Genomic DNA, 27518 nt, shown 5'->3' with positions numbered 1-27518 from the left:
GCCTGATTTCCCAGAGTAAAATGCATGGGGCCCAGGAGGCTCCCTGCTCCATAAGGTTACCCTCCATGAGTCTTAAGGTGACTGGAATATTGACAGGGATGTAGAGCCTAGCACACTCACCTCCTTACCACCTCCAGTTGTTAACAGGCTTTCCAAATGGCTGAAGAGGGATAAAAAGGCATCAAATTGTTTAGGAGCTTCTGTTTTATTTATTTTAAATGCTGTATTTTCCTGAATGCAATTGTTAATAAGGCTTTCTCTTCAGATTATATACTCCAAGCACTAAAGTTTGTGGGTTTTTTCCCCCCTTGCCGTGAAGGGTTACACCAACTTACCAGCCAGCACAGAAGAAGACAGCGGATGTGAGCCTTCCAGCTATTGTGAAGATGAATCTTGTGACACTGGAGAGAGCATCCAACCCCTTCTGAACAGCAACAATTACCAGTTCTGTTAAAGGGTATACAACTGTACCCTACTTCTTGGTTCGATTTCAACTGAAATGTAGTTCTCGAACAGCTATCCCTCTGGGAGCATTTCATACCAGAAAGCCAGATGTAACTAGTGGGCACTGCACTGGCAGCAGACTTCAAGACATGAAGCATTACACATCTCCCCCTCCCCCCGCTACTACTTGTAACTGGTTTCCAATTTTTATCGAGCTTAGCTTAGAGCATGCAGGAATCTTGGGCAGAATCATCGTATAAAGTCAGCAGATTGCCATAGCCTACTAAGCACCCATCTTCATATTAGCGTGCTTGTAAGAGTGAGAGAGTGGGGAATGTGGACTTTAAAACCAAGTTTTCTATATCTCGTGTACCTTTCACTGCTCATCCATAGGTATATGAGTTTAGAATGGACTCCTTTCCCTATCTTGACTTCTTCCTGGGAAGGAATACCACCTTGATAAGATTAGTCAAAAGGAAATGGACAGATCCTATCCAATTTGACTCTGGCTCAGGGATTTTGCAATGGTCAGGGTGGGAAAAGAATCATAACCATTCCCCATCTGTGAAGTCACATCTCAAGAGGGGAAATGACCTCAGCTGGAAGAAAGGTTCTCTATTTCTCCACAGATAAGAACTTCAAACAAGAAAGTAACAGCAACTCTTTCTCTCACTTGGGATTACCATTGTACCATGTGCTAATCGAGCAAACAAAAATTTAAGTATTAAACTGTGATTTTTAGTAGTATAGCCAATCTATTAGCAAAGCTTTAGATTTAAAACACATTACTAATGAGTGACTTACAGTGCAGTTCTATACATGTCTATGCAGCTGTAATCAAGTTCCATGGGGCTTACTCCCAGGTAAGTCGATACAGGATTGCAACCTCTCTTGCTCAACTGATTTAAATGCCTGCTTTTTGTTTGGAGACATCAATATGTGAAAATTTAGTGTCACAAAAAAGGAAGGGAGGGTATTTTGGCCAAGCCTTAGTCAATATTGTTTAATATTGAACCCAGAGATAATTGCAGCCATCATTGTAGCTGAATGTTTGATCGCTTAACCAGTTTTTATAGTTTTTAGAAACTGGTAATTTTTATTTGCCAATTTTTGGTTAATGGAGAGAAAACTCACAAGGCTTAATTCATTCTTACTTGGCAATTCAAATGAAACAAGAAGCCAAAAGGAGCAATAAGCTAGGGAATGTACTACATTAGGAATAATTTGCAACAGTATTAGAAAGCAAGTTATTAAATCTGTGATAGCAAGCATTGAAATAATAGAAACAATGTGAATAGCTTGGCATGCAACAGATCAACAAGAAAGGAAATGACCTAGAATAGTACCTAAAGTCCCATTGATTTTAATGCGAGAGTTAAAAAATTGTGAAATGTTCTCCTTTAGGAAAGACTGGGTTTTATTAGCGACTGGAACGTACCAGTAGCTCATGAAGTTCCTACATTTACTACAGCAAACACAAATCACCATTGCTGGAGGCTTTGTCCTTAGGGACAAACAATATTAGTAAAATTAGAGAAAATAGAAAACAAAGCAAAATTAGAGCTCTCCAATCTTTGCATCTAAAACTTTGTCTGAGTTTCTAACATCATATATATAAAGGGCATTGAAGCAATAGAAAGTAACGTTTATTGAGGACTACTTGTAATCGTTTGTTTTTCTGAATTTTATCACTCTTTGGCATTGTTGCTCTGTAGTTTATAACACTGAGATTTTATTGCATTTGTGTTAATATGTAAGCTGCCCTGGGCGTTTTACACTGCAGGGTGGCATTAATGTGCTAAAATAAATTGTTGCAATGTATTAGTTTTTGGGTTACAAACGGGTAAGCAAATCTCAGGCAATTTTATGTTAAGACTACTGACGTTTGATATTTTTTCTGAAATATGAAAAAAATAAATATTGTTAACCTGCTGCAAAATAGATGGGCAGTCTCATCTGAAGTATCTAACTCACATTCTCCAATAAGTCAACTGCAGCAAATGTGAATTTGTACTGCTTGCGTACACAAATTGTCACAACTGTTTTATGTATTTACTTTGTTATTTTTACATACACTGCAGTTTTAAAAACCAAAACTAGAAAGCAGCAGCTTCATAATGGTTTTCATAATATTTTGCAAGCCACTGATTTGAGTTTTATGTAAAGGTTACTAGCTTTGCTAAGCAGCTATCTTTGAAGCCTTGTGTAAATGAAAAAGGAGCATCTCTCTTATTGGATAAGAACTAGCCAGACAGTTTTCCAGCACGAACTACCACCATTCAGTTGCTGCAAGATCGCTTTAAAATAGTTAACTGCTATATGTTGAGTTTCCAAATGAAACCATTCTTCCAAGTACATAAATCAGTATGTTCACATTTAACTGCCATTCAAAATAAAACAATTTGATTAAGCAAAGTAATTAGAACTATTTAGTTGTTTACTTTTTTCCTAGGAGACAATATAAGGGCATTTTTAAATACTGTGTAATAAATAATAATAATAAATTAAGTGACTTTGAGAATAGTTCTGATAGACTCCAAAAAAAAAAAGCATGCCTCAGCTAATGTACTTACTTATGAACCATGTAAAGTACAGGTTTGTTTAAAGACAAAGCTGGAAGACAAATCCCCAATTCTACGAGATTCTGCACTAATTGAGCATTACCTAAAGCTTTAGGTAACATGTCCCCTTGCTGATGATACCATCCAGTTAGAACTCTATTCTCTTCTCTCTGGTGTCCAATTAAACTGTTCTTTCTTCTTATTGGACATCAACTACAAAGAAGGATGCTCTCTCTTTCTTTTTCAAGTTTCCCAGCTACAAAATGGTAGGAGGGCCAAAGCAGACAACATGGGGGAGAGTGAAGAGAAACTTGGACTATGTCAGCACTGAAAACCTGCCCTGAAGGTGATTCAAGAAATTCCTCTGGTGCTCTGGTAGGTCTCTGAATGCCGTGTCGGAACCTCAGAGCTAGAGTTTCAGATCAGGACTGCGATGACCCAGTTTAAAAACTTCATCTCGGCCATGAAGCTCACGTGGGTGACCTTGAGCCAGCCACTCATTCATCCTAGCCTACCTCTTAAGAGTTGTTGTGAAAATAAATGGGCATGGCAAAAGAACCATCCATGCCACCTTGAGCTGCTTTGTAGGCAAGGTGGGGCATAAATGTAATAGTAGCAATTCATGTGTTTCCCCCCTGATAACCTATGCCCCACCCTCATAACTAAGTTGATAAAGGATCATTAGCTTCTGCAATGTTCTACACATCTCAATACTCAGTTTCATCAGATGTTTGAAATTAATCTTAACATGATACAGACCTCACAAAACCTTTCCCTTCCACATCTTGGGTAACTATGATCTTGAACTTTGGAGCAGTATTTCAAGTCACTTTCAACAGCCTTAGGGTGCCATACAACAAATTCCACAGTAGGCCAAATAGTTTCACCCTCCAAACACTGGAAGAGATAATTTATTAAAGTTTTCACTGACTGGAAAAGTGTCATTCATAAATTAGCATTTTTAACAGCAAATCACAAGCTTTGCTTGAAAATTCATTATGGTGGTGGTTTGTTTTACAGCACAATACACACTAGAATCCTTCATGGAAGGAAGTTTTTAAAACCACACCACAAATCTGAATAAAACAGTGGAAACTCTTCCCCTACGTTCCAGAATTTCCTGCTTTCAGCTATAGTGGAAATCCATTTTCACTTTCCAGATTTATGGATGGGCAAGAGTGAATGGGAATCAGTGGGTAATAATGCAAAGAGTTGACACACCACATTTCAACATATTACACAGGAGGAAGAATGCTGGTCTCCTCAAGACAAAGTGTTGGAGTGAATATAACCATATTAAATTTGCCCAAGTCAGTTTTGTAAATGTTGGAAATGGAGCATACATAGTGGTTTGCAAAGAGCCCAGGCAGTAAGTGTTGCACACCTTCCCTAACAGGTATTAGCTGGGGAAATAATAAAAGCATCTCTTGTTGGGCTGTGTTCACTGAATCCCACTACCAATGCACAAATATTCTTTAATAATGTTACTAGAAATAGCAACAGACAATCTTCTATCAAGTCCATGGATAGGATGTAAAGTGCCTGAAAATCCTCTCCTGATCCAGATGCTTCATCCAAAACACAGAAATCCCTGAAGAACCTTTATAATAACTATACTAGCCAGGATAATTATAACCTACGGCGGAACAGCTCTTACCTTAATGCACGGAGCCATTAAAACTTCAGCTCACTCTGGATTTCAACCACTAAATAAACATAGAAGCTTCTCAGGTAGAGCCAGAATGAGTTAGAGGAGCAGATGTGCTCTCACCCCTTCAAACACTGACTGGTGCTGAAAGTCAGTCTAAGTTCAAGTCTTTTCAGAACGGAACCAAGTAGCAGCTGGGGATCCAAATGCTCATTGATCTGTTATGGTCACCCACTTCAGGGTATAATATTGGGAGAGTCACACAAGCTTGCGGCTCCCTGTCGTCTCCTGTTATGATCCCGACACCCAGCAACATACACACTTCGAAAAACAGGTTCGATGATCCTCTGCAAATTTCTGCAAATTTCAGGCCACTGGAAACCCTTTGTCTTCTCCCATTCAGCACGCTATCCCAGCGGGCTTAGGGATTCAAGTAGCTCCTGGGGAGGAGAAACCTGCCTGTTTTCAGCTAGCTGGTCTGCAGATCAAAAACCCAATCCAGATTTTAATGGAAGCACACAACTCTTTGGTCAGCATAAGCTGTCAAAGCTGCTCAGGCCTGGGGCATATCTGAGTGACAGCTGCCCAGAGTATCTGCAGCCTAGCTCTCTTTCCTATGGCTAAGATGACCACCTCAAACCATGTTATTATGCAACACCATCCTCCCCTTGAATCTCCTCATCTTCATCCATTTCCGTCTTGATCTGGGCCACACCTAGGCGGTACAAAGTATCCCGGATCACCACCTCACCTGGCTGGCAGCTTTGTACAATCTCGTGAATCTGCTTGTTCACAATCTCACGGCTGGAGAGGAAATCCATCAGGCGATTATAAAGATAATAGTGCGTTGCGTTGTCAAAGGTTATAGGCCTCTGACGGACGTTATTGGTTTTGCTGTCATTGATGGCTGTAATGATAGCACCGTAGGGTTCCAGTTCCCGGCAAACGGAGAGGGAACGGTACTGAGCTGTTGCGTCCCCCTGAGTGCTCTGCTCTGTCCCGGTGTGAACCACTCGTCGAGACGCTGATTTGGTGACGGGATGCTGAACGGAATGTTCAGCACTGGTCATATCTACATTGTAGTGTCTGTCAAGAAGTTCTGGGCAAGACACAAACTGATGAAAGAGAAAGGGGGGAAGTTACCTTTCATGTATTAGAATAATGTTTGCAATTTCCTCCTTCAGAAGTGCCTAAGCAATAAGAGAAATATCTTAAGAAGAGTCAGCATGGTGTGATAGGGGCAACTAGATCTGAAGCTCTAATTAGTCCAAGATTCTTTGAGTAAATCATACACTTTAACATGCTCAGTTCTGCATCTGTTCAGCAGGAAAAATAGTTGACTATTTCCACAGCAAGACAAATGTGGTATGGACCAAGCTATAAAAACCTACGCCAAGCATTTGAAATTAGACATACATTTGTATTCATATTTATGTACATACCCCCATCAGTGAGGAAGAGGGGAGGGAGAGAAAAGCCCAAAATTATTGCTTAGAGAAGTAATACCAATTTAGGGCCTATTTTCCTACAAGGAACAATTAGGATAAAAATATTACTGCTATTATTACTGAATTCCTTAGCTGTCCTTCACCGCAAGGTTCCCAGGTTATAGCAATGTTAAAATAAGTTTAACACATATTGGGCTGTCTTTCTCATTCTTACCAATTTACATGGCCTTCTATTCATTGCCTAACTAAAAACAAATGAATTCTAAAAACACGTAACACAGAGAACCATTTCTCATTGAAATGTGTTGCTTAAGCTGACACACACTGAGCTGGACAAAGGGGAGTAGGAGCTATAAAGGAAGGCAGAAGACAACTGCAGAGGTAACTCAACTGTAAATGTTTAACACCCATACTGTCTGATCAGAGTAATCATATTGCTCAAAATTAGACCTCAATGAAGTGACAGTAGGCAAAATAACATCAGAAAGATAGCATATGCCGTAGGAAGTTGTAGCTCATGTTATTTGAAAAAAATAAAACACCTGAAAATTCAGAGTCCCCACCACCTTAGCACCTTCTCTTAAAGGCACCTCCAAAGAAGACAAGCTTGCTCTTGATAATCTTACTAGCTTTGAAAACAGTGCACTGGCGCAAGGCAACTAACCTTTAATGGCTCCATGGGGTCAGAGAAGCAGCCCTGGTTCCTCCCCCACATCTGAGCAGTCAAGTCAGGATAGCAGATATCTGCACACAATGCCACAGAGGAGGCCAAGTCTACCACGTAGACTGGTGGCCAGTGGCGTGAAGAGGCCAGGAGGTCCACGTGGTCCCGGGGGCTTTCCCCCCTCACAATGTATTTTGAGCCACACACAACCTGGGGAGATAAAAAAGTGTAACTGATTTCGTGCAATGCACTGGAAGATAAGGAGACACGTCTCAGGTTCCACCCTAAACTTCTCAAATGCTGCCCTGATAACTTAAGCCTCTCTTCAAATGAACAACTTGAATTCTATAGAGGAAGATTCAGTCTAAGTTTCTCTCTAGGGTGACGGTCAAGAAAAGAGCATGGACTGTCCTGACACCATGATCCAGAGCATGTTCCCTGATCCAGAGACATATGAATAAGCTATGGTTTGTTGCAAAGGGAAGTAGCTGCAGCAATCTTGGGATCTGCATGCTCCTCGTCCTTGGAGAACCGTAAGGAGGAATTCAAACCATGTTATGAAACAGGCTTATTTAAACTTACTAGTGCAATTTTTAATCCTTCTCACCTGGTGTGGACAGACTTTGTAGACTTTCCCTCCAGTGAAGTGTGCTGGGGGCTGACTGATCTGTGTCCCATTCTGTACAAAATCATATAGAGCCAGAAGAGAAAGACACAACTGCTCCTACGGAATATGTCACAGAGAAAAATCAGCATGAGAGAGACAAAACAGGAAGACAAAACGTGGTGTAGTTATAAGTTCATGTAAAGGTTGCAAGGGTCAAAACCCCCACTCTCCCGTTTTATTTTGTCATGAAATACCCTATCCCCATCACAGCCTCATATTTTTAAATGATATTTTCGCAAATACATTTTACCGTATTACCCCCAGGAAGTGTTTTCAACTTGGGAAAACATTTGGGTGTTTTTTTAAGTACACACATTACATATTTTCTTTTTAACAATATCCAAAATAAGAACTTCCCTTATTTATTTCATGTAATCATTTCCCTTATTAATTATTAATAAATTATATTATTTTAATTAATTAATTTAATTAATTAATTAATTAATTAAATTTGTATACCACCCTATACCCACAGGTCTGAGCAGTTACAACATAAAATCACAATATAAAAACACAAAATACATTATAAACATAAAAACAACCCAATAACCCCCCCCCCCCCAATATTAAAAGGGCATTGGATGTGACTCCGCCAAAGGCTTGGTTTAGGAGGAACATTTTCACCTGGTGCCTAAGGGTGTATAATGAAGACTCCAGGCGAACCCCCCTGGGCAGAGCATTCCACAAATGGGGAGCCACTGCAGAAAAGGCCCATTCTTGTGTTGCCACCCTCCAGCCTTCTCATGGAGGAGGCACATGAAGAAGGGCCTCAGAAGAATATTTTGAGATAAGCTGATAGACTATGTCTGTATCGGCCTTCACCAGCCTGGTGCCCTCCAGATGCTTTGGACTACAACTCCCATCAGCCCCAGCCAGCACCATTGTAGTCCAAAACATCTGGAGGACACCAGGCTGGTAAACGCTGGTCTGTATAATGCCAAAAAAAAGAGGCTTCTCTTGATAATACAACAATAATACCATGAAGCTTCAAGATGAATTGCACAGTACAGTGGTACCTCAGGTTAAGTACTTAATTTGTTCCGGAGGTCCGTACTTAACCTGAAACTGTTCTTAACCTGAAGCACCACTTTAGCTAATGGGGCCGCCTGCTGCCAAAGCCAGATTTCTGTTCTCATCCTGAAGCAATGTTCTTAACCTGAAGCACTATTTGTGGCTTAGTGGAGTGTGTAACCTGAAGCGTATGTAACCTGAAGCGTATGTAACCCGAGGTATCACTGTACTATCATCAAGCCATTTACTTTTCCAAACATGCTGAAGTGATACTATATGCTTCTCTTTCCCTCTGTAATTGAATCCCAAGAGGACACGGAAGCAGCACACACTTCAAAAGCCAGGGATTGTTATGTGCTTACAGAAAACCTCCATTACCTTTGAGTCCTCTGCCTCCCAGGGAACGCTGCACTGGGTCAAGAAATTCTGCAATTCTTCCTCACTGTATGAACCAATCTGCTCCATTTTACAGGTTTCGTCCTGAATCAGCCTCACTAGAACACTTGCATTACCTAAAGAGCAAGGTGTAATTCTCACTTAGAAGAGAACATTTTAATTAATTCTACAAATGACAAAACAGTCCTTGACTTGCACCAGAATACAGTAAGCAAAGCCACTTCACAAGTTCTGAATTCCTAGAATGACAGACATCAAGCATCTAAGCTGAGCACCAGAAGTTGGCAAGATGAAACTGAGGGCACAAGACCTTTGTCTAAAAAGGGCATAGGCAAACTCGGCCCTCCAGATGTTTTGAGACTACAATTCCCATCATCCCTGACCACTGGTCCTGTTATCTAGGGATGATGGGACCTGTAGTCCCAAAACAGCTGGAGGGCCGAGTTTGCCTATGCCTGGTCTAAAAGGTCTTCCCAGTGGTGTGGTGCTCCATAGAAAAAATGATAATGTTGAAAACATTCCTTATCCCTTAATGTGACCAACATGAAGCTTCTGCAGGCAGGCCAACCTAAGGGCATTCTAGCAGATGTACCAATGTGGATAGGCTCTATGGGCACAAAACAGGATAGAAAGCATAAAAAAAAATTTATTGCTTCCCTATGGCAGCTCACTGTGGAAAATATTTTTCCCAGAAGTGTTCATACAGAGTTGGCATTCTACTCAGCCCTTGCCAATTCCATCAGCCTTTTTAAAAGCACACATTCTCAAGGCTAAACTTCCTGCCTTAGTGCTCAGTTCTTAGTGTCCTTTTGGACACCATATAAAGCTACCATTCCAGAGAAACAAGTTACCTGGCATTATATGTGCTTCAAGGTTCTTCTCTCTCTCTGTGTTGACAACCACGGTGCCCCTCATCAGTGGTGGGAAGAAGGGGGAGATGATAGAGGCATCAAACTTTGTGATTGGGATGCTGGAGGGGAATGCCACCTGCTCTATCACTTCCGTCTCCATGGTGGACCAAAAGTCTTCCACGTTTACTTCACTAGAGGCCAAGAATTCTGGCCAAGTAAACTAGCATTGGAAGAAGAGGGGAAGAAAAATATCAACCGATAACTTAATTTTAAGACAATTATATGCCCTATTCAACTCTACACACAGAAATCAATTCTTCTTTCTGCTTTGAATTTCACAGTATCATTGGCTCTGGGTTGTCCCAGTACTCCCCACTCACTTCTCAGAACTTCAGGTAGAGGTTTGCGGAAGAAAATGCCCTGAGAAATTTTGCTGAGAGTTTCTCACTTTCCTACTTTGGAACAAACAAGGATATAAACTGACCCAGTACATAGTAGCACTACAAACAAATACAACGAGCAGCAGAATTCAAGGTATGACTGGAGCGCGTGATGCATGCCTAAGATAATCTACCTCAATATTTTTCAGCAGCAAAACATTTTCCACATTCCTCTGGGCTATTTCAACTTTGGGTGCGACGCCACAGACTCCACAGATCATATCATTGTAGTCTCGGACAGTGAGGCACTCAAAGGCCCAGTAGCCATTACATAGCAGCTCCTCGAGCTGAGTGAGCTCCTCAGTGCTCAGGTTTCTCTCTAGGGATAAAAAGAGAACCATTTAACTAGTCAGGAAGCCTCAGACAATCGTCATCCCTAAGAATGGGATTTTTGAGGGAAGGACAATAGAATAAATGGTAATACTAAGCTTGAAGGAACATACTTCTGTGCTGCCTATTTTCCAGCTCTGTACCCTCACTGGAAAGTCACAGAAGTACTACTTGAATTACAGTTTACCCAGAAATTGTATCTGAGCAATGCTGTTCCCTTTAATTCAGGTACACTGCAATATTTACACCTGTGTAGGTCCCCAGAGATGACAGGGAACAGAACAGGCTATGTACTCTGTATGACTCCGTTATTGCACCCACAGCAAAGGTGTGTCGGGAAACAGGCACTGCTTCCTTTTCCCTGCACTCCAGTTGTAGCTACACATACAGCAAATCCAACACATTTCCAGAATATGCCACTCACAGACATAGTGCAGTATTCAGCTAAATAATTGTGCTCACACAAGGCTTACCATCAGCACAATAGGACTTTCCCCCTTCTCCACATTCTATTGCATAAAAAAGAATACTTGCACTGACACAACAGTCAGACACAACGGCTGGGAAACCATGGCTGAGCAAAAAGAAAGTCAGCTTAATTCAGTAACTTTCACATTCTATTCTTGGAAAAGCAGAAGAAAAAGTACCCAGTGATCAAGCGAAGGCAACTTTACACTGCCAGCAAATCCCTATCCAAAGATGTCAGACAATCCTGCTGGGTAGGTTCTGTAGTCTCATCTTCTGCATATTTTGGGACACAGGAAAAGCATTCATTCGTAGTCTTTCAGCCGACATCATACCAACAGGCCCTTTTGCCTATAGTCCTGCATAGCTAAAATACTAATCTCTCTTACAAAGCCCTCCATTCCACAATAGTCAGCTGATTAAATAAAGCATCCAGGTAATCTGCTAAAATAGTCCTTGATTCGCCACTGTTTTCTCAAGGAGAAAATGTTAAATGGTGGCTAAAAACTGTTGACTCAGCAGTCACAACTGCTGGGTAGATTTCTGAATGAGTAACAGACATTTTCACAAAATCATCAAATAAAGTGCAGGGGAATCTTAATTTGGAAAGAACTGGTTGGAAAAAGCCAATTACTTTAAACCCCCTCACAGAAAAACCATCCTATTTCCAAGCAAACTAAGGATGCAAAGCTGTTGGGAAAGAAGGAGAAAGAGAATTATCAATACCAGTCTGCTCCTGCACCGATTCCAAGATGCTGCTGACTGCCACTTTAGGATCCTCTCCGAGTTTAATATGATTTCTTATTGTAAACAGAAGGTCCAGGCTCACCAAAAGCTTGTTGCCCACATTAAACAAGCCTACAATTGAAAACAGAAACAAAGACAGCTCTTACTATGGATTTAGAAATTCAGAAGATAGCTCAGATCCCAAGTTTAGAAACTCTGTTCACATTCAAGCACACAGCGCAGCCTCATGAAGAAGAAACACATAAAAATCACAACAGAAGAACAGAATGCACATGTCACACTTTTATACACCTCCCTTTGAAGCTTAGGGCTCCAATATACTAGTTTATTGATACAGTTTCTTACCGGTGTATATATCATTGAAGCTGTGGAGAGCCAAGCACTGCACATTCACGCACACCTTGAGCTGAGCAGTGACCACCTGCAGCCGATTAGCTGTCAACAACCAGCACTCTTGAGGACCCGCAAGAGAACTATGACAATAGATGGAAAGGAATTGATTTCAGTTTAAGAAATACCAGGAAAGACAGAAGTAGGATCAAACGCTTAGCTGAAAGTAGTTACCTTAACCCTTTCCTGGAAATCTAAACACAGCCTAAAACACAGGTTGTCTCCAGCTGGAGGGGAAAGCCACCCTGATGATGTGTTTGAAGTGTATTTTGTGGTTTCATATTTTGATTTTATTATGTGAACCGCCCTGAGACCTCCAGGTACAGGGCGGAATATAAATTCAATGAGTAAATAATAATAAATCTAAGTAATATTTGTTTGTTCACAAGCAACAATTTCATACCACTGAATATAATAAAATCTCTAAGCAGTTTGCCAATAAAAAGACAACAGTAAATATTTTCTTAGAATCAGACTAAAAACAAAAACACAAATATATGTCACAGATAAAACTCAGCATAAAAAAGAAGAAAAACTGCAGCCAGATTTGTCTGCTTCTTTATCATATTTCTTAGTACATAACCTGTAAATAGAACAAAAGAGCTAGAATCCACAGAAGCAATGCCTCTTTAGACAGCACCTCCACCCTACTATGGGTACATAGATGCAGAAAATCTGGATGTTCAAATCACACTTCATTTTCTCAAGGAAAAAAAAGAGAGAAGGAAATATAATTCTAGTTTCAGGACCTGCGGTATGTCTGGAGAAAGCAACACACAAACATAGCAGCCAATAGCCTTACTAGTCCTGGTAGACTAGCTTGTCCATGCGATTTGATTTGTCAGTTTTGTTTACCACCAATGAGGCACATATGACTAAAATGTAGGTGATACACTTTACTTACGATTCGAAATGCACAAACTGGTTATGAGAGCAAGGGAAATTATCTTTTAAAGAGCAAGCCCTCTAGAATAGGAGCAGGGAACCTGCGGCCTCCAGGTATTGCTCAGTCAGAACCCACCCACCCCCACCTCAGCCACAGACTGACTGGAGCTGGGAGTACAGTGACATTTGGAGACACGCTCCCATCTGCTTGAGAAGAATGGCAATCAATGCAATTCTTCACTCACTTTGGTCCTCCTTTGAACAAAGGGCTGCTACAGAGAAGGCACTGGGATGATGGAAACTCGTAATAGTTCGACCAAGAGGTCTGCTCGATGGTGACCGTCTCCTCATTCATATTGGACAGGATGAGCCGCGAACTATTGAGTTCATGAATCAGTGCAAAAACATCAGCCAGCTCCGATTCGTTCTCCGGTATCTGTATTACTTTGCGAAGAAGCTGTAAGGTGGACTGACGCTGGACTTCTTTTTGGGACTGAATTAGAGGCTCACTGGTGTTCAGCACATCTGCAGGGCTAGAGGTGACCTCCTAGAAAGAAAAATTGGTTTTATCTGCCAAGATGTTTGTGGGTTCAAAAATGATCTTATTTTCTGCTATTTATGCGAAGACTAGACAAGAACAGTGATTTGGTAATACTCTCAGAGGGCGTGCTGAACCCCAGCTCAAACAGAAAGCCTGACTGCACAGGGTTCCCTATTGCAGGGGAGATTCTAACCATATTCAGCCAAACACAATTAGAATCTCCCTGCAGACCTTTGCACAGAAATAGTTTAAGGCTAGGAAATGAAGGGGCAGAGCTGCCGCCCATGAGCCCACACACCCCTACCCAGTTTGAGCCCTCAAACATTCTTTTGAATACCTAAAGAAGGCTAAGGTCAACTGTGGAAGAGTCCACACACTCTCACAGGTGTATGAAGAATGGAATTCAGTGCTATGTTGTGTCTGATCAAGCATTTCAGCTTGCCCGAAAGAAGGATCCCTTCTTCCCTCCCCCCACCCCAGTTATGGGGATTCTCCTGGCCTCCTGAGTGCCAATTTGGGATTTGTGCAAGGGGGGGGGGGCACTGTGAGGGAAGATAGGGGAAGCCCTGTTGTGCAAGTGGTAGCCCTGGTGCTGCAGGTCTTCCACTGATGGGATTTATTAAGTGAATCCCACCCGAAATGTGCAAATAGTCTTCAATTATTAACCTGCTGCCTGTTAACTACAGAAGGTCTGAGAAGTGCAGCTTCAGATTTAGTACATCAAGGAATTGGAAATTAAGTACATCAAGGAACACTAGGGGGCTCTTTAGGATAGTAAAACAAAACACGCTTTGCTTTAGTGAATTTACACCCCAACAGTGTGTCAATCTGCAGTGCAGTGGTACCTCGGGTTAAGTACTTAATTTGTTCCGGAGGTCCATTCTTAACCTGAAGCTGTTCTTAACCTGAAGCACCACTTCAGCTAATGGGGTCTCCTGCTGCTGCCGCGCCGCCGGAGCACAATTTCTGTTCTCATCCTGAAGCAAAGTTCTTAACCCGAGGTACTATTTCTGGGTTAGCGGAGTCTGTAACCTGAAGTGTATGTAACCTGAAGCGTATGTAACCCGAGGTACCACTATATTAAAGTTGAAGGGTAGATGGGGGTGGGGGAAAGAGGTGAAGAGACAGCTACAATGAAAACTTAATTAAAAGGGAAACAGTCCAGCGTTTTCCCTTAAAAGACCACTGCAGAATCACAGATAATTACACAGCACAGCATTTTAACCATGGTTAAAGGTTCAGGAATGTGCCACAATATCAGACAGTCCTTTCCAAACACTCTCCATTATTGCATGCAAATTGTACCATCTGATTTTATCAATGGTAAGAGTTAGCTCATCATGTTAGCTGATCTGCTAACCAAGATTTGTAGCCAGCTTCAAACCCTGATTAAGAGCTTACCCTCAAAGTAGTTTGCCAACTAACAGTGCCAATAAAATCCTGATCCATGGTTAACTCTTAACCAGCAGAGATAATTCATAAATGAGAGGGGAGGAGCTAGGAATGGAGCATGTGATCCCAGCACCCATCCACAAACCCTTCACGAAGGTTAGAGTTGCAGCAAAGCAACAGCACAGAACAAAGATTTTACAGAAAATGCAGATTGCACAACTCTGTCACTTCGTATCAATTATGCTAAGACTAGAAGCAGCCCAGAGTATAAATTATTATTATTATTCCCCCTTGAATTATTTTCCAGAATTTTTTTCCAACTCCCTGAAAGTCTCCAAGAATTTTTGCTTCTGCCCCACCACACACCCCTTTTAACAGGAAAAAAGACTTATTTTTTATATAGCATAAAAACCCAAAATAAAAAACCCACAGCAGCCAAGGAATTTGTCTTCCCAAAATTATGCCTACTTTTCTCTCGCTTTAAACAGCACTGAAAAGTAAACCAGAATGGTATCAAGAACTAATAGTTATAAAATGTAGCTTCAAAACACATTTGTCATACAACCCAACTAGTTAATTTTACTCAGAAGCAGGTCCCACCACATTCAAAACCACAGGCCAATAGGAAAGAGATTTCTAGAGTAGTACACTCAATTCTAAGGAGTAATAAAAAACAAAACACCAGCCACAACTCACCAGGGATTTTGCTGTTTTCTCAGCCCTGTCTTTGGCAAGATTGTAGCCACAGCTGGGACAGATCCTTGGTTTGTGCCGATTAGTGTATACATAACTGCAAGAAGGATTCTTACATTTCCCTCTGCCACGTAAAGTGGCCAACCCCAAGTCCTACAAAGAAAGACAGACCAAATATTTATCCAACCTGCTTTACACGTATCAGGAGGATACTAGACCTACAGAACTTGCTACACTACCCACTTTCCCTGAACACATAAAAATCAGCAAAGGCATTGGTCACCACACCAACAACCACCGAAAACTGTTTGCTTCAGTATTAACAAGAATTATCGCAACCATTTAGCTAGATGATGTTCAAGCAAACATAACAGGGTTAGGGTTGGATGCTGGTTTTGATGAAGGGGAAAACAGAAGCAGAATTCCATTAAGATGTCATGGCAAACCGTGTTCAAAAAGAGATTAACGCCAAGTAAGATAACAACCTGTACACTTTCCATTTCACTGCACTACTATGAACCACCAGCGGGTGAGAAGTGAAACCCACACATGTTCTCTGACTAGAAGCTGTGATGTTTCAGGGCAAATCAAACTGCAAATGCTTATGAATGGAAAGGGAGGTAGAAGCTGACCTAGAAACCAGTTCATATGGGGCTGTGCAGTTCAAAGCATGGGCAACACCACCTTGTGCTTTCAGTAGAAGTCAGCTAAAAGTCAGTACCAGTTAAGGAAGTTTATACAACTAAACCAGCCTCAGTTCTTAGCCAGTTCCTAAAATAAGAAGTTTCAAAACTTTGAAGTGCTTTGACAGTATCAACCACAGCAAAACCGTGGCCTACTTTTAAAAACAGACAAGGGGTTCTCATTTGAGGAAAACCATGCACCTGGTAACAGAAAGCAAAAGAAAGAGAAAAAGCCACATATTGCATTCTCTTGAGATGCTGCAGTGACAAATGATTCTCACCAAGGTTACAGTGCAGCTGTACTTATAGGAAGGGAATACATCTGGTTTGACCTCCACCACTTTGACGTGAGATGCTGAGCTGTCTGTGCTGCCACGGAGCTTTCAATGGAGATCAAGGAGGCAAGAGAAAAATAAGACTCAAGTCATACGCACTGTTGGAAATTCTACTAGGTTGTCATCTGTACCTAAATACTTCTGATTATTTCCCTCCACATATCACCAGGATACCAGTCTCTATTTTACAGCAAAGCCCTCCCAAGGCAGCTTATATACCAAAACAAAATTTGAAACATCTCATGTCAATAAAAGCAAATCATTCATATGTTTTACTATTCATTTTCACTCTTCCGTAAATATACAGCAAATTGCTGTCTGAAGGCCAGTTTGTACTATGCATGGCCTGTAAATGCAACACACAGAGGAGCACAGGAGCAGCCTAAAACTTGCAGACAGAAGGCAACCCTAGCATTTCCCCATAATTAAGCCTAACATTCCCATAGGTTATGGTCTGCATAAATAGTGAACAAAGGCTGAAAACATATGCTTGAACTCGAGTAGGCCCAGCTCATAGAACTGTCTGCCACAGAATTGGGGTGGATGGATTATGTGAGCAGAGTTTATTAATTATGAAGTCTACACACAAATCTTACAATTCACACCACACATGGTGAGAAGGTTGTAAGCAAAGCCAAGTCTTGTTCCCAGCATGAACTGGCCTTGAAACGACTTCACTAGCAATAGAACAAGCCAGAACACACTCTCTCTCTATATATATACCGGTATATATATATATATATATATATATATATATATATACTGAAATTTCCCCTAGAGACCGTAATAGTGTAGCAGGTCATACCAGGATGGGGAAAGGCCAGCTCAAACCCCCGCTCTGCACTCTGATCCAAACACATCCTCTCAGTCAAGCTACCTTGTTATGAGGATAAAATGGAGGGGTGGGGACTATGTATACAGTCTGTGATTCTTAGAGGAAGGGTGGGGTTAAAGTGCAAAATAGATAAATAATAAAGCAATTAAAAAGATTACACAGTATCACATACGCTACTGAGTATTTTTTTTTATTTTAAGAAGCATTTGCAAAGTATAATGCAAGAAGCATTTCCAAGCTCCTGAAGTTCATGCTCATGGCCCAAGGAATAGAAATCTGTAGGCCAGAGCCTGATGTTTGCAGAATAAGCCACATGAAATTAAATGAGTTATGTAAACTAAATTCCCCCCCCCCCACTTTACATGAAAAAACTGAATTCTGTAACATGCTAACAATTACATTCATAGACAATAGAAGAGCATGAATTTAGGCAAAAACCACCATTACCTTGTGCTCTTCAACACTGGGTGGTTGCAAGGGAGACTGTCCCAGCTGCTTCAGAGTGCTAGGCTTCAGCCCTGAGATTCTTACACAGGAGTTTTTTTCTTAAATAAAAAACAAGCATGGAACATTTAAGATATGTGAACAATACACATCAATATGTTGCATTTTATCCTGACTGGTCTAGCAAATGCAGTGTGGGATGTGGTGTAGCAAAATCACGTTTGAATCTCAAAGAGACCAAAGCACAGATGTGCAGGCTCTCTTTTCTTACAAGCATTTGCGAAACTGACAGTCCTGGAAACATAAAACTGCTTTGATGGGAAATCACGATCCAAGCCTTCTCGTCATTAAGTGCCACTCACAGTCACACCCCGCCAGCATAATTCTAGGTAAAACAATTCATGTCCTGCCATTCAGAAAACACAGTTTCCCTCACCACACACCAACAGTAACCCTTGTTTTACCATTGTTTGTAAATGGCTGCCTGCAAGCGGGCTGCTCTGTGTTGGTTTCTCTTGCCACACTGACAGGGGCAGGCAAAATTGCCCTCGTGGGTCTCGCTGCGGCCAGCAAGGAAGGCTTGGGCTTGGCTTTGCTCTTCTGCTCCTGCCCTTTGGGTGCAGTGCCAAGAGCATCAGCTCTGAAAAGAGAAGAAACGCAGTTGAGAATTCCACAGTTCAGCTATGCCAGCGGCAGTCACAACCTGCTTGAGATGGTGGCTGCCTTGTAATTTATCTGAGGCTTGCCATCTGTCAAAAAAGAGACACTAAAATATAGATAGCATTGACTCAAAGGTGTCAATACAAGCATGCTAAAAGAGCTGCTCTGAAAAGCCCAGGAGGCAAAAATGTCCTTGGAGCGCACCAAGAAAATCATTTGGAGTCTAAAGTGTAATTAGCAGTGCAAGACATGTGTGGCATTTGCCTCCTAGGTGGGTCATAAGGACAGGGTTAAAATGAGTGTGATGTGATTGGCCAGTGGAAACAGATAGGAGTTGTTAGAGTGAGAGTTGGAATTGTGTTAAAGTCAGTTGAGAGTGGGGAGTTGGAGAAGGAAGAGGGAGGAACAGCCTGTGGGTTGGTCGAGTTGTGTGGTGAGAGAGTGAGAGGAATTGTTAGGGGGAGTCAGATAGTTAGTTGGGATAATCAGTTTGAAGTTGTTAGGAACATTGGGTCAGTAAATAAACTAAGATTAAGAAACTGCCAAGAAAAAATAATTGAAACCATAAGCTTGTTCATGCCTATAAAATAAACTTGATTATTTGTTAATGTTAACAACTGACTGGACTCCGTGTGTACCCGTGGGAAACAGGTTGGTGGCAGCGAAGAAAGCAATCACAGTGGTGGCACAGGGTCAATAGACCGTCAAATGTCCGAGGACCTTGTGTGATTGCCACAACATGCAGTGTCTATATTTCACACAAAATCGACTTACCCTGCTGGATGTTTCGTGGCAGAAGCTGGATTTGAAAGGGAGCTGGCAGCACTCACTACCTCTACCAATGCCTGTGCCTCCAGCCCTTCATTCTCCCTGTCCTTCTGTTCTAATAAAGGCTCCGCCTGTACAATGCCCTCTTGAAGTTGAATAACAGCCGTGGCGCTTCCTTGCTCCTCCGGCTGCATGTTGTTTGCAAGGATGTGAGCCTCCGAGATGATCACTTCTTCCCATTCCGTTTCCTGCACCTGCTGCCCAGAAGGGGCAGCATTCAGAAGCTGAGTAACTGCTTCGGAGCTCTCCAGCATAGATTTGGAGGCACTGTCATGAACCACAGCCTGACCCAAGGCTAATGGCTGCTGACTTTTTGGGGGCCCCAATGTTTTTATAGGCACACCGGAAGTTGGCTCAGTTTTGCCTTTAGGCTGCTTCTCCTGAAATGCAAAGCACATTCAAAGTCAGCATCACATATACTTCATATTGCATTAAAATTCATTTAGTAAATAATAATTGGCAGACATGGAGAATGAAAACACAAAATTCTCCAGGGCTGAAAATGTGAAAAGAATATCAACTCATCAAATAAGTTGATGTGAGACCACGTAAACAAAAACAAACAAAAAAAGGATTTCTTTCTTTGAGCAATTCAGCTAATTTTAAATAGGTAAACTTACTTTAAAAAAAACAAAAACCTTTGGAACAACAGGAAATACACACTGATTCCTGATTTCATCAGGCACTAGTGCCTTGGGCTTTAATTTGTATTATGGATTATATATTTTTATGTGCATTTAATAGGTCAAAAGGAGGGATATAAAATCTTTGAATAAATAACTAAATAAGAATGGTTGATCAAGGTTGATTAAAAGGAGTTAGAGCAGAAAGCAATGGCTGATTTCAGTTTATTAGACCCAACTCAGCCTGAGATAGAAAAAGGACACCCCAAAGAAGTTTTCCACTTGTAGAATTATGAAAGGAAGGAAATTGCTTTGAGTATTTTTGACAGTATGGAGTCAACCCTATCCACATACTTCTTGCCAAGAACAAAGGCTCTGAAGAGTCACCATTTCAACAAATAAACCATTCCATAGCCTTACTTACTTTATGCATTAAAAGCCAAGAATAAACACAAAAGGCGAGGTACAAGGTCACATTTCCTACAATCTGAAAACATACCTTTGGGATCCATTTGCCTCCCAGAAAGTTCCCACACATTGGACATTTGGGTGGCTTGTGTCTGGTCACGTATGTGAATGTACAACCAGGGTTGGTGCAATTCCCATGCCCTCTGCGGGTGTAGGTAGTTGTCTGAAGTGAGAGGGTATGGATTATTTTGCTAGAACTACATCACAACTATCATTAAGTATATTCAAACATCATTAAAAGACTGTATCACGACAGTAGCATAGAATCACTCCCATTACTTCACTTGGATCCCTGTTCTGCATGGCAACTAAGGCAGATCATTTTACCCAGAGTTATCGGGTTGATAAGCCAGCAATGCTGCCATTTTCACTTTTGACGATACTAAAATGCTAAGAAGAGTAACTTTAAAAACAACCCCCCAGCTCACATTCTGTAATTCACACAAAACAGTTGTCAAAAGTGAGCATGGCCACACAGACAAAAAGCACAACACAGATGCATACTCACAGGCAGACATACACCCACAACTGTTCTAGCCTCACCAGCAATGAAGGTTGTTGTTGTTTTAAAAGAATTGTAGCCTGCTATTGGAGGCCTTTTCCAAGCCAAATTATGGCATGAGTTGCATTTTCGGAGGACTCACAAGTGAGGAGGGCAGGATTAACCCTCATCACCCCATGTACTGTATGTTGCATATATGCAAAGGTCTAGTGACTCCTGTAAAAGGACTGGAAAACTCAAAGAACTGAAAATCCAGAGGAACAGTAATATTCTAAAAGACTGATTGTCTGATTCAGTATAAGACAGTGGCTTAGTGTGTTCTAGACCTAACTAAAAACAATGCATGAAAAATGAAGAGCCTTTCCAAGAGAGATGGCATCAGCACTTCCTTTACTGACCAGTTTGATGGATGTTGGATTTTCCAAAGCAGAATGGGCTGACAGAGGTAGCATAATGAACTGTGCAGTAGGCGTTGACGAATTACTTTCTTCTCTGTCCTACAAGAGAGAAACAGGTTGCGTGTGTTTTCTATGTTCTAGCAATTTTACTGTACGTCCTCCCCGCCCCATTAATATAAAATTCACAAAACACAGTATGCCAAAACAACAGGGCAGTGGTAGTTAAGACCTACAGATGCAGCCATCTTGATCTGTTCAATAAGCTACTGGATAAATTTTGTTTTGCAATTATTCAAGAGTGTGACCAGCAACAAGAATAAGGCTGCAATCTAGGCAGATTACATTAGGTATCTGTCCCACTGAACCAGCGGAACTTATTTCCCCGTAAAAATGCACTGGATCACCCAGTAAGGAAAGCCAAGAGGAAAAAACTTTCAAAAGCTTTACTTACTCTTCTGGTCACCACAGCTACAACAGAGAGACCCTCTGAAGGCTGTGGTTGGGCCACAGCAATGCCCCCATTGGAGGCATCCGAACTGTTTACTAAGGTCTCTTCAATAACCACGCTAGCTGCTTGATAGGGATAGCCATCGCTTACTTCCAAAGAGGCTTCATCCAGGAGAACATCTCCAGCCCCTTTGTGTGCATCAGGTCTGACATAATGAGACAAGATCTCCGATGCAACGACTTCTTCTATTGTGTCTGACTGAACAAATGAGGCTGGGTCTTCTGAAACCCCTTCAATGGCAATGCACTGCTCAGCAATGCCAATGTGGCTGGAATCTACAGAGAGGATGTTCTGCACAGTGCTGTGGGAAACACCTGTGACATTGGTAGAAGCTGTCAGTCCTTCTGATGCTGTTTGGCCCTGGGTGACGCAGAGTTCCAAGTGCTGCTTGCCTCTCTCCTCCTGGAGAGAGCCTTTGGGGATAATTATGTAATCTGAACGCGGGAGGATTTTACGGAAACCTGGAATGTCTGGAACCACAGCAGTCAGGGAAGACAACTTTGAGTTCTATGGAAAAGGGCAAACAAGGGGCATGAGGACACATCAGTTTGGCTATTTTAACGCATTACTGGCATATCAAATAAGCCGCAAAAGCAAAATTCTACCAAGACTTCCTTATCTGTAGCAAAGCACACGGATAAGGTATGCACACACACCTCAAACATGTGTGCAGTCATTTCAGGACCTCAATGAAACTTAGATGCTCTTCCATACTAAAAAAAGTTATACCTGGCTACCTCTAAACACAGTACTGTGTAAGCAGCAGAGTTTAGAAAAAGCAAGTAAAAGGTCATGATGCTTAAAGTATTTTATTTCTTGCTGGTTTTGATATATAGCAAAACATAATATTTGCATGCCAGTAGGTGCCATGAAAGGAAGCTACTTAGGATGAATTACCGGGTCTAGACCTTCTTTTTCTAATTTGGCCTTCTCCAAATAATAACTCTTCTCAGCCACACTGAGCAGCTTCCAACTCTCACTGATCTTCTTGTTAATTTCAGACTGGGGAAGATGTGGGAGCTCCTGCTGAACTTTCAGGTATATGTCATAATAATATAGAAGGTATGCAGATCTGGAAAGCAAGCAAATACCAGACTTTTACAGCCCGTCGCAAATTACAGTGACAGCAAACAAATCCACTTAACCCGGGCCAGCCCAGCAATTACAGGTTTGCTTTAAAATAAACATTCAGAAAATAAAAAGGTGTTTTCGTAAAGAGAAACACATTGAGATTGAAAGAGGTATTTGGTAAACAACAGTCCAACCCTATTCATGATTACTTGGAAGCAACTTCAGTGGGGGAATTCGGATGTCACACTAAGCCATAGATGAGCATGACAAAGATGAGCCACAGTGAGCTTTGAGTTTGCATCCTCCACCCTCCCCTCTTCACTGTCCAGGAGAAGCTTTTGCTTAATCATTTAGAGCAACAAACTTGTGTTTTAATATTAATCATGATTTTTCCTGAAACAAGCCAACTTCAAACTGTGGGTTAGGAAGCAGGCTTGTTTAAAGAAAACTATTGTTCTTTCCCTCTTTAGTTCATGTGTCCATTCCTCTCTCGCGATGTCTAGAGAGAAGTTGTCTCCCTCTCAACTTTGGTCACCCAGTCAGAAAACTGACAATCGGTTCAAGACACAGGCTAAAAAAAGTACTTCTTCCACACAACTGATGACTAATTTTTAGAATTAATCCCTATGGTATGTGGGGATGGCCAGTAAGATGGCTTTTAAAAGGATTGGTCACATGCATGGAAATCAGCTCTATCACAGGCTAAATGGAACCTCCATGTTCCTATGCATTATTTTTCCTGCTGGATATCGGCAGATTTATATCAGTGGTGAATCCTGTATCATGCAATGCTTTCCCCCCTCCCAGCCCGAGTCCTGGATTAGCAAAGAAGAAAAGCAAGAAGCTTCTGCACATGAGGCCTTTATTTCATGCCTGTCATGATCATTCACAGAGCTAGAGTTGCCATGGACCCAGTCACAATGAGGGGCTTATTCCATGTAACATAAAGCCTTAACTTTCACACCCGGTCCCATTCAACCTACTATTTCAGTCCCAAAGCCCTTCATTTACAATATTATCTGTTCTGGCACTCAGATGAGTACTGCAGGAACTGAACCTGAGAAAAACAGAGGAAATGACTGTGAGAGGGACAGAATCAGTGTTGGCAAGGGACTGTCTGACCTAAACTCACTTTTCTTTTCATGCCTAAGAAGAGTGCAAGGGGTATCCAAGCATTTATTTACAGACCAGCTAATACATTCTCTACGCTACTGTAAACTGTTCTTTTACTGTAAACAAGACAAGAGTTCTCTCAAGTACTCAAAGAGTTTGAATTATTTCTGAAACAAACTTAGTTTTCCCACCACAAATTTACAAGGCACACTATATTCCTGCTGCCCTTGTACCTTCAGGGAGAGATCTAACATAGAGCAAAAGGGCATCTGCTCAGGCAAGGAGGATTCTCCTTCCTTTCTTTCACCCCACTGGTAGGGCTCAAGCTCCCACAAAATCTACTCTGAAGGGTTGGAACAAGGTGGGGGGGTCTCATTGTGCAAGCAGATTTGCTTTGCACAAGCAGGTGGACATTATTGGGTGTCACTTTAAGTTCTGGAACAAATCCAACACTTTAACCTTTCCTGCTGATCTTATAGCAAAAGATATCCAAATTTTCAGATACACTGGCACTGTCTTATCTCCAGTGATGATGTTATGTTTTCAATTAAGATCCATGGCAGAGTGATTTCTATTCTCAGCCCTAAGGCCCTGTTGATTTTTCTTACCTCTTTACAAAGAAGACCTACTTTACTGAAATATTTAACTAGCTAACAGAGGATGAGTGCAGACAAGTGCACAGAATTCAAGACAGACTAGTGAGTGGACTAGCAGAAAAGGGGTTGAGTATGTGCCCAGCAAAGAAACCAAATCACTGCAAAAGGAGGAAATCCCCTTCTTCCCAAGGCAGAAAACTGCTAGAGGAGGGATGGAGCTTTCTAGCCCTCCTCTGCTGCCCATCTCGCCCAACAGACTAGCAAAAAATTTTGCAGGCTAGTTACTTTTGTGGACTTCTACAAAGCTGTCATTTTTGGAAAAGGAATGCACACTAAAAAAAAGTTATCTTAGATGGAAAGCTCTTTGTACGATATACATCCATTTAGGAGGGAGATATCACCCACCTGGGCTTCTTAGTCTTTTCCCCTTGATCTCCAGGACTTCTATATTTCTTCTTCTTTTTAGATGGCACCGGAGAAGCAAAGGTGTATGTGCTTTCTATTTCCTCCATTACTACAGTAACTTCACTGCCATCATATGGAGCTTCCATTGCTATGGAAAAATTCTAAGAAGTTATACACTCTTCAAATCATTACCGGTCATAAAACCCTAACAATCATGAAAACCCTAACAATCATGAAAACCCTAACAATCATCAAAACCCTAACAATCATCAAACGATCCATGCTGAGTTTGAACTATTGCTTTCAAAACATAGTACAGAAATTGAATATACTTCTGACATCCTCCAGGCATTGTGAGATCTAAATGTCTCTTGAAACTGGACACTCAAATTGAGCCCTAAGCAGCTGCCACTCAATGTATTGAGAGCATTTGTAAAATAAGCCTAAAGCTATTTCACACACAATTGCTTCGTACATAGATATTACTTATTACACATTATTCTGTTGCATGCACATGTAGCAAAGGTACATCAAACAGCAGGTGTACAAAACGTGCACAGCTGCAATTGCCTCATGGGCGTAAATCATATGACAACAAACATCCAATTACCCTACATAGAAGTAATGCTGGTGTAGAAAATAAAATTGCTCTGTTTGAAGCAGCCCTTAGAATCTGAACTGGTTTATTATGGCTGAATGTTTCATTTTAAAAAGTGCAGCTGTTCATTCATGAATACAGCAACAAAACAAGAGAGACTTTAACATGAGGACTAAGTATGGTGATTTGTAGTGCACTAAAACTTTGAAATCTGCCCCAATAGTTTATGGGGTTTTTCTGCCCAGTAACATGTTTAAAGCTTATGTTTACAGTGGCTCCCTTGAAAAAAAATAACTAAATGATAATGGTAGTGTTTTTTTTATATAAAAAAACGGTGCCGGTATTCACCATGAAGTTGTTACAGTACACCTTTAACATGGGGGGGGGGGGGGGGTAGGTTCCAGTACTGTGTACCCTTGAGTGCACCCAGAGAAAAAGCACTGGACAATGCCATCCTATATACATGTAATTATATTCAAAATAAAAAATTAGTCTCAGTATATAGATAAGAGTTACATAAAGGAAGGATATTTACACTAAAGGCGAGAGGGCCTTTCTCTGTAGTAGCCATATGCAAAAGGAAGTACTTGCCTCAAACAGAATTGTGTCCCCACTTTGTTTTTATAGACGCCTATCTACTTAGGAATGTTTCAGTTGTCCCACTTTTAGTTGAAACAAACACCAGAGCCTGTCTCAAAATATTGGAACCCAGAGCCATCCAATGCAGTCAAATAGTGGGAGATTCAAAACAGGCTATGCCAGAGGTTTTTTTCCAGCTAGAACTCACTGGAACTCAGTTCTGGCACCTCTCAGGTGGGTGCCATTGCAATTATAAGAGAACAGAGGAGGCATTCGTGGTGAGTACCAGCACCTCTTTTTCTAGAAAAACAGCACTGGGCAAAACCTTCCGTTTCAGAGTGAAGCATGAACTATGGAATTCACTACCACAAGATGTAGCACCGGCCACCGACTTGGCATGCCTTAACATGTGATCAGACAAGATAAAACTGTCAAGGGGTATACAACGCTCTCCAGTATCAGAAGCAACACTTATTTATTTAACAGAATCCGTTCTGCACTTAGTTGTATAACCGCAAACGGCAGCAAACTGCAAGAAGATGCAAACAGCGGGCAGGTGCCGCTGCGCTCAGCTGGCGCTTGTGGGCTTCCTGCCAAGTCATCTGGCTGGCCGTGCGAAAACAGAATGAGGGGCTGGGTGGGCATTTGGGGATGCGAGCAGCAGGGCCCCCAAAGTCAGCCCCCCGCTCCCCCAGCCCCACCCGATACCCTCCTGTCGGCCCACAGCCTTGCGGGTGGGGACTCCACCCTCCACGCCCCGCTCTGCCGGCGCTTCTGCTATTGAAGGCGAGAGCGAGGCCGGACTTGCCCTGGCCGGGACTCACTTGGTGTCGCGGGACGAGCCGCTCATACGAGCCCAGCGGAGAAGAGCCCCGCCGTCCGCGCATACCGGGCAGCCACGGCCAGGCCGCTTCGCTCACGCCTCGCGAGGAAGCCTCTCAGCGGAGCCCGGCGCCTCCATAGCTGTTCAACGCCTTGCTAAGAGCAGCTCCAGAGCACAGCTTTAAGCACCAGCGCCGTGCCGGAAGTTCTGCTCCCGAGAGTTCTTCCTGGGTCTATAGGTCACCGGGCCGGCGAACGTTCGGGCAGGCTGATTGCGAAAACCATAGAGTTACGGTAACAGCGGGAGGGAGGAGGGAACGAGGGGCTATCTAGGAGAGGAGAGAAGGTTATAGAGTTGAATCGCGCCCCTTGCGGGAGGGAGGTTTGTTGGATGCTCAGGGCGTCTATAGAACTAGAATCTTGGTGCGGCTGTAAAGGGGCAGAAGTCGTGGTACTCGAGGGCGAGGTGGTTGTTCG

The 27518-nt window shown here is 42.0% G+C and overlaps 2 protein-coding genes across 4 annotated transcripts in view; one reads left to right on the top strand and one right to left on the bottom strand.

Moving 5' to 3' along the window:
- The window catches only part of CSF1R (colony stimulating factor 1 receptor), a 38033-nt gene extending 35170 nt beyond the window's left edge, over nucleotides 1-2863 (top strand). The window contains exon 21 of the mRNA XM_028718275.2: nucleotides 320-2863. Coding sequence (XP_028574108.2) covers nucleotides 320-454 — 135 coding nt within the window. The 3' untranslated portion in view covers nucleotides 455-2863. The remainder of the gene's footprint in view (nucleotides 1-319) is intronic.
- Nucleotides 2727-27270, bottom strand: HMGXB3 (HMG-box containing 3). 3 transcript variants are annotated; one of them, XR_003705245.2, is made up of 21 exons: nucleotides 27044-27270; nucleotides 25043-25203; nucleotides 22755-22929; nucleotides 21801-22364; nucleotides 21350-21448; nucleotides 20481-20612; nucleotides 19305-19738; nucleotides 18335-18510; nucleotides 17874-17971; nucleotides 16538-16636; nucleotides 15577-15726; nucleotides 13193-13494; nucleotides 12018-12145; nucleotides 11652-11783; nucleotides 10265-10449; nucleotides 9691-9910; nucleotides 8822-8955; nucleotides 7373-7489; nucleotides 6766-6975; nucleotides 4663-5768; nucleotides 2727-3902 (listed from the first exon to the last, which is right to left on the bottom strand). XR_003705245.2 is itself a non-coding variant. In XM_028718269.2 (20 exons), exons 1-20 carry the CDS (start codon nucleotides 27104-27106, stop codon nucleotides 5301-5303), a joined length of 4047 nt encoding a protein of 1348 aa, XP_028574102.2. In that variant the 5' UTR covers nucleotides 27107-27270; the 3' UTR covers nucleotides 3909-5300. The 3 variants fall into 3 exon arrangements, 2 of the variants coding, with proteins under 2 accessions (XP_028574102.2, XP_028574103.2); XM_028718269.2 differs by lacking the exon at nucleotides 2727-3902 and having other exon boundaries at nucleotides 3909-5768; XM_028718270.2 differs by lacking the exon at nucleotides 2727-3902 and having other exon boundaries at nucleotides 3909-5768; nucleotides 25043-25190.
- Nucleotides 27271-27518: the final 248 nt, after the last annotated feature.

The sequence above is a fragment of the Podarcis muralis genome, chromosome 2, assembly GCF_964188315.1.
Source record: "Podarcis muralis chromosome 2, rPodMur119.hap1.1, whole genome shotgun sequence".
Taxonomy (NCBI): Eukaryota; Metazoa; Chordata; class Lepidosauria; order Squamata; family Lacertidae; genus Podarcis; species Podarcis muralis.
The sequence above is the reverse complement of the archived record's forward strand: the minus strand, read 5'-3'. Positions and strand labels throughout refer to the sequence as shown.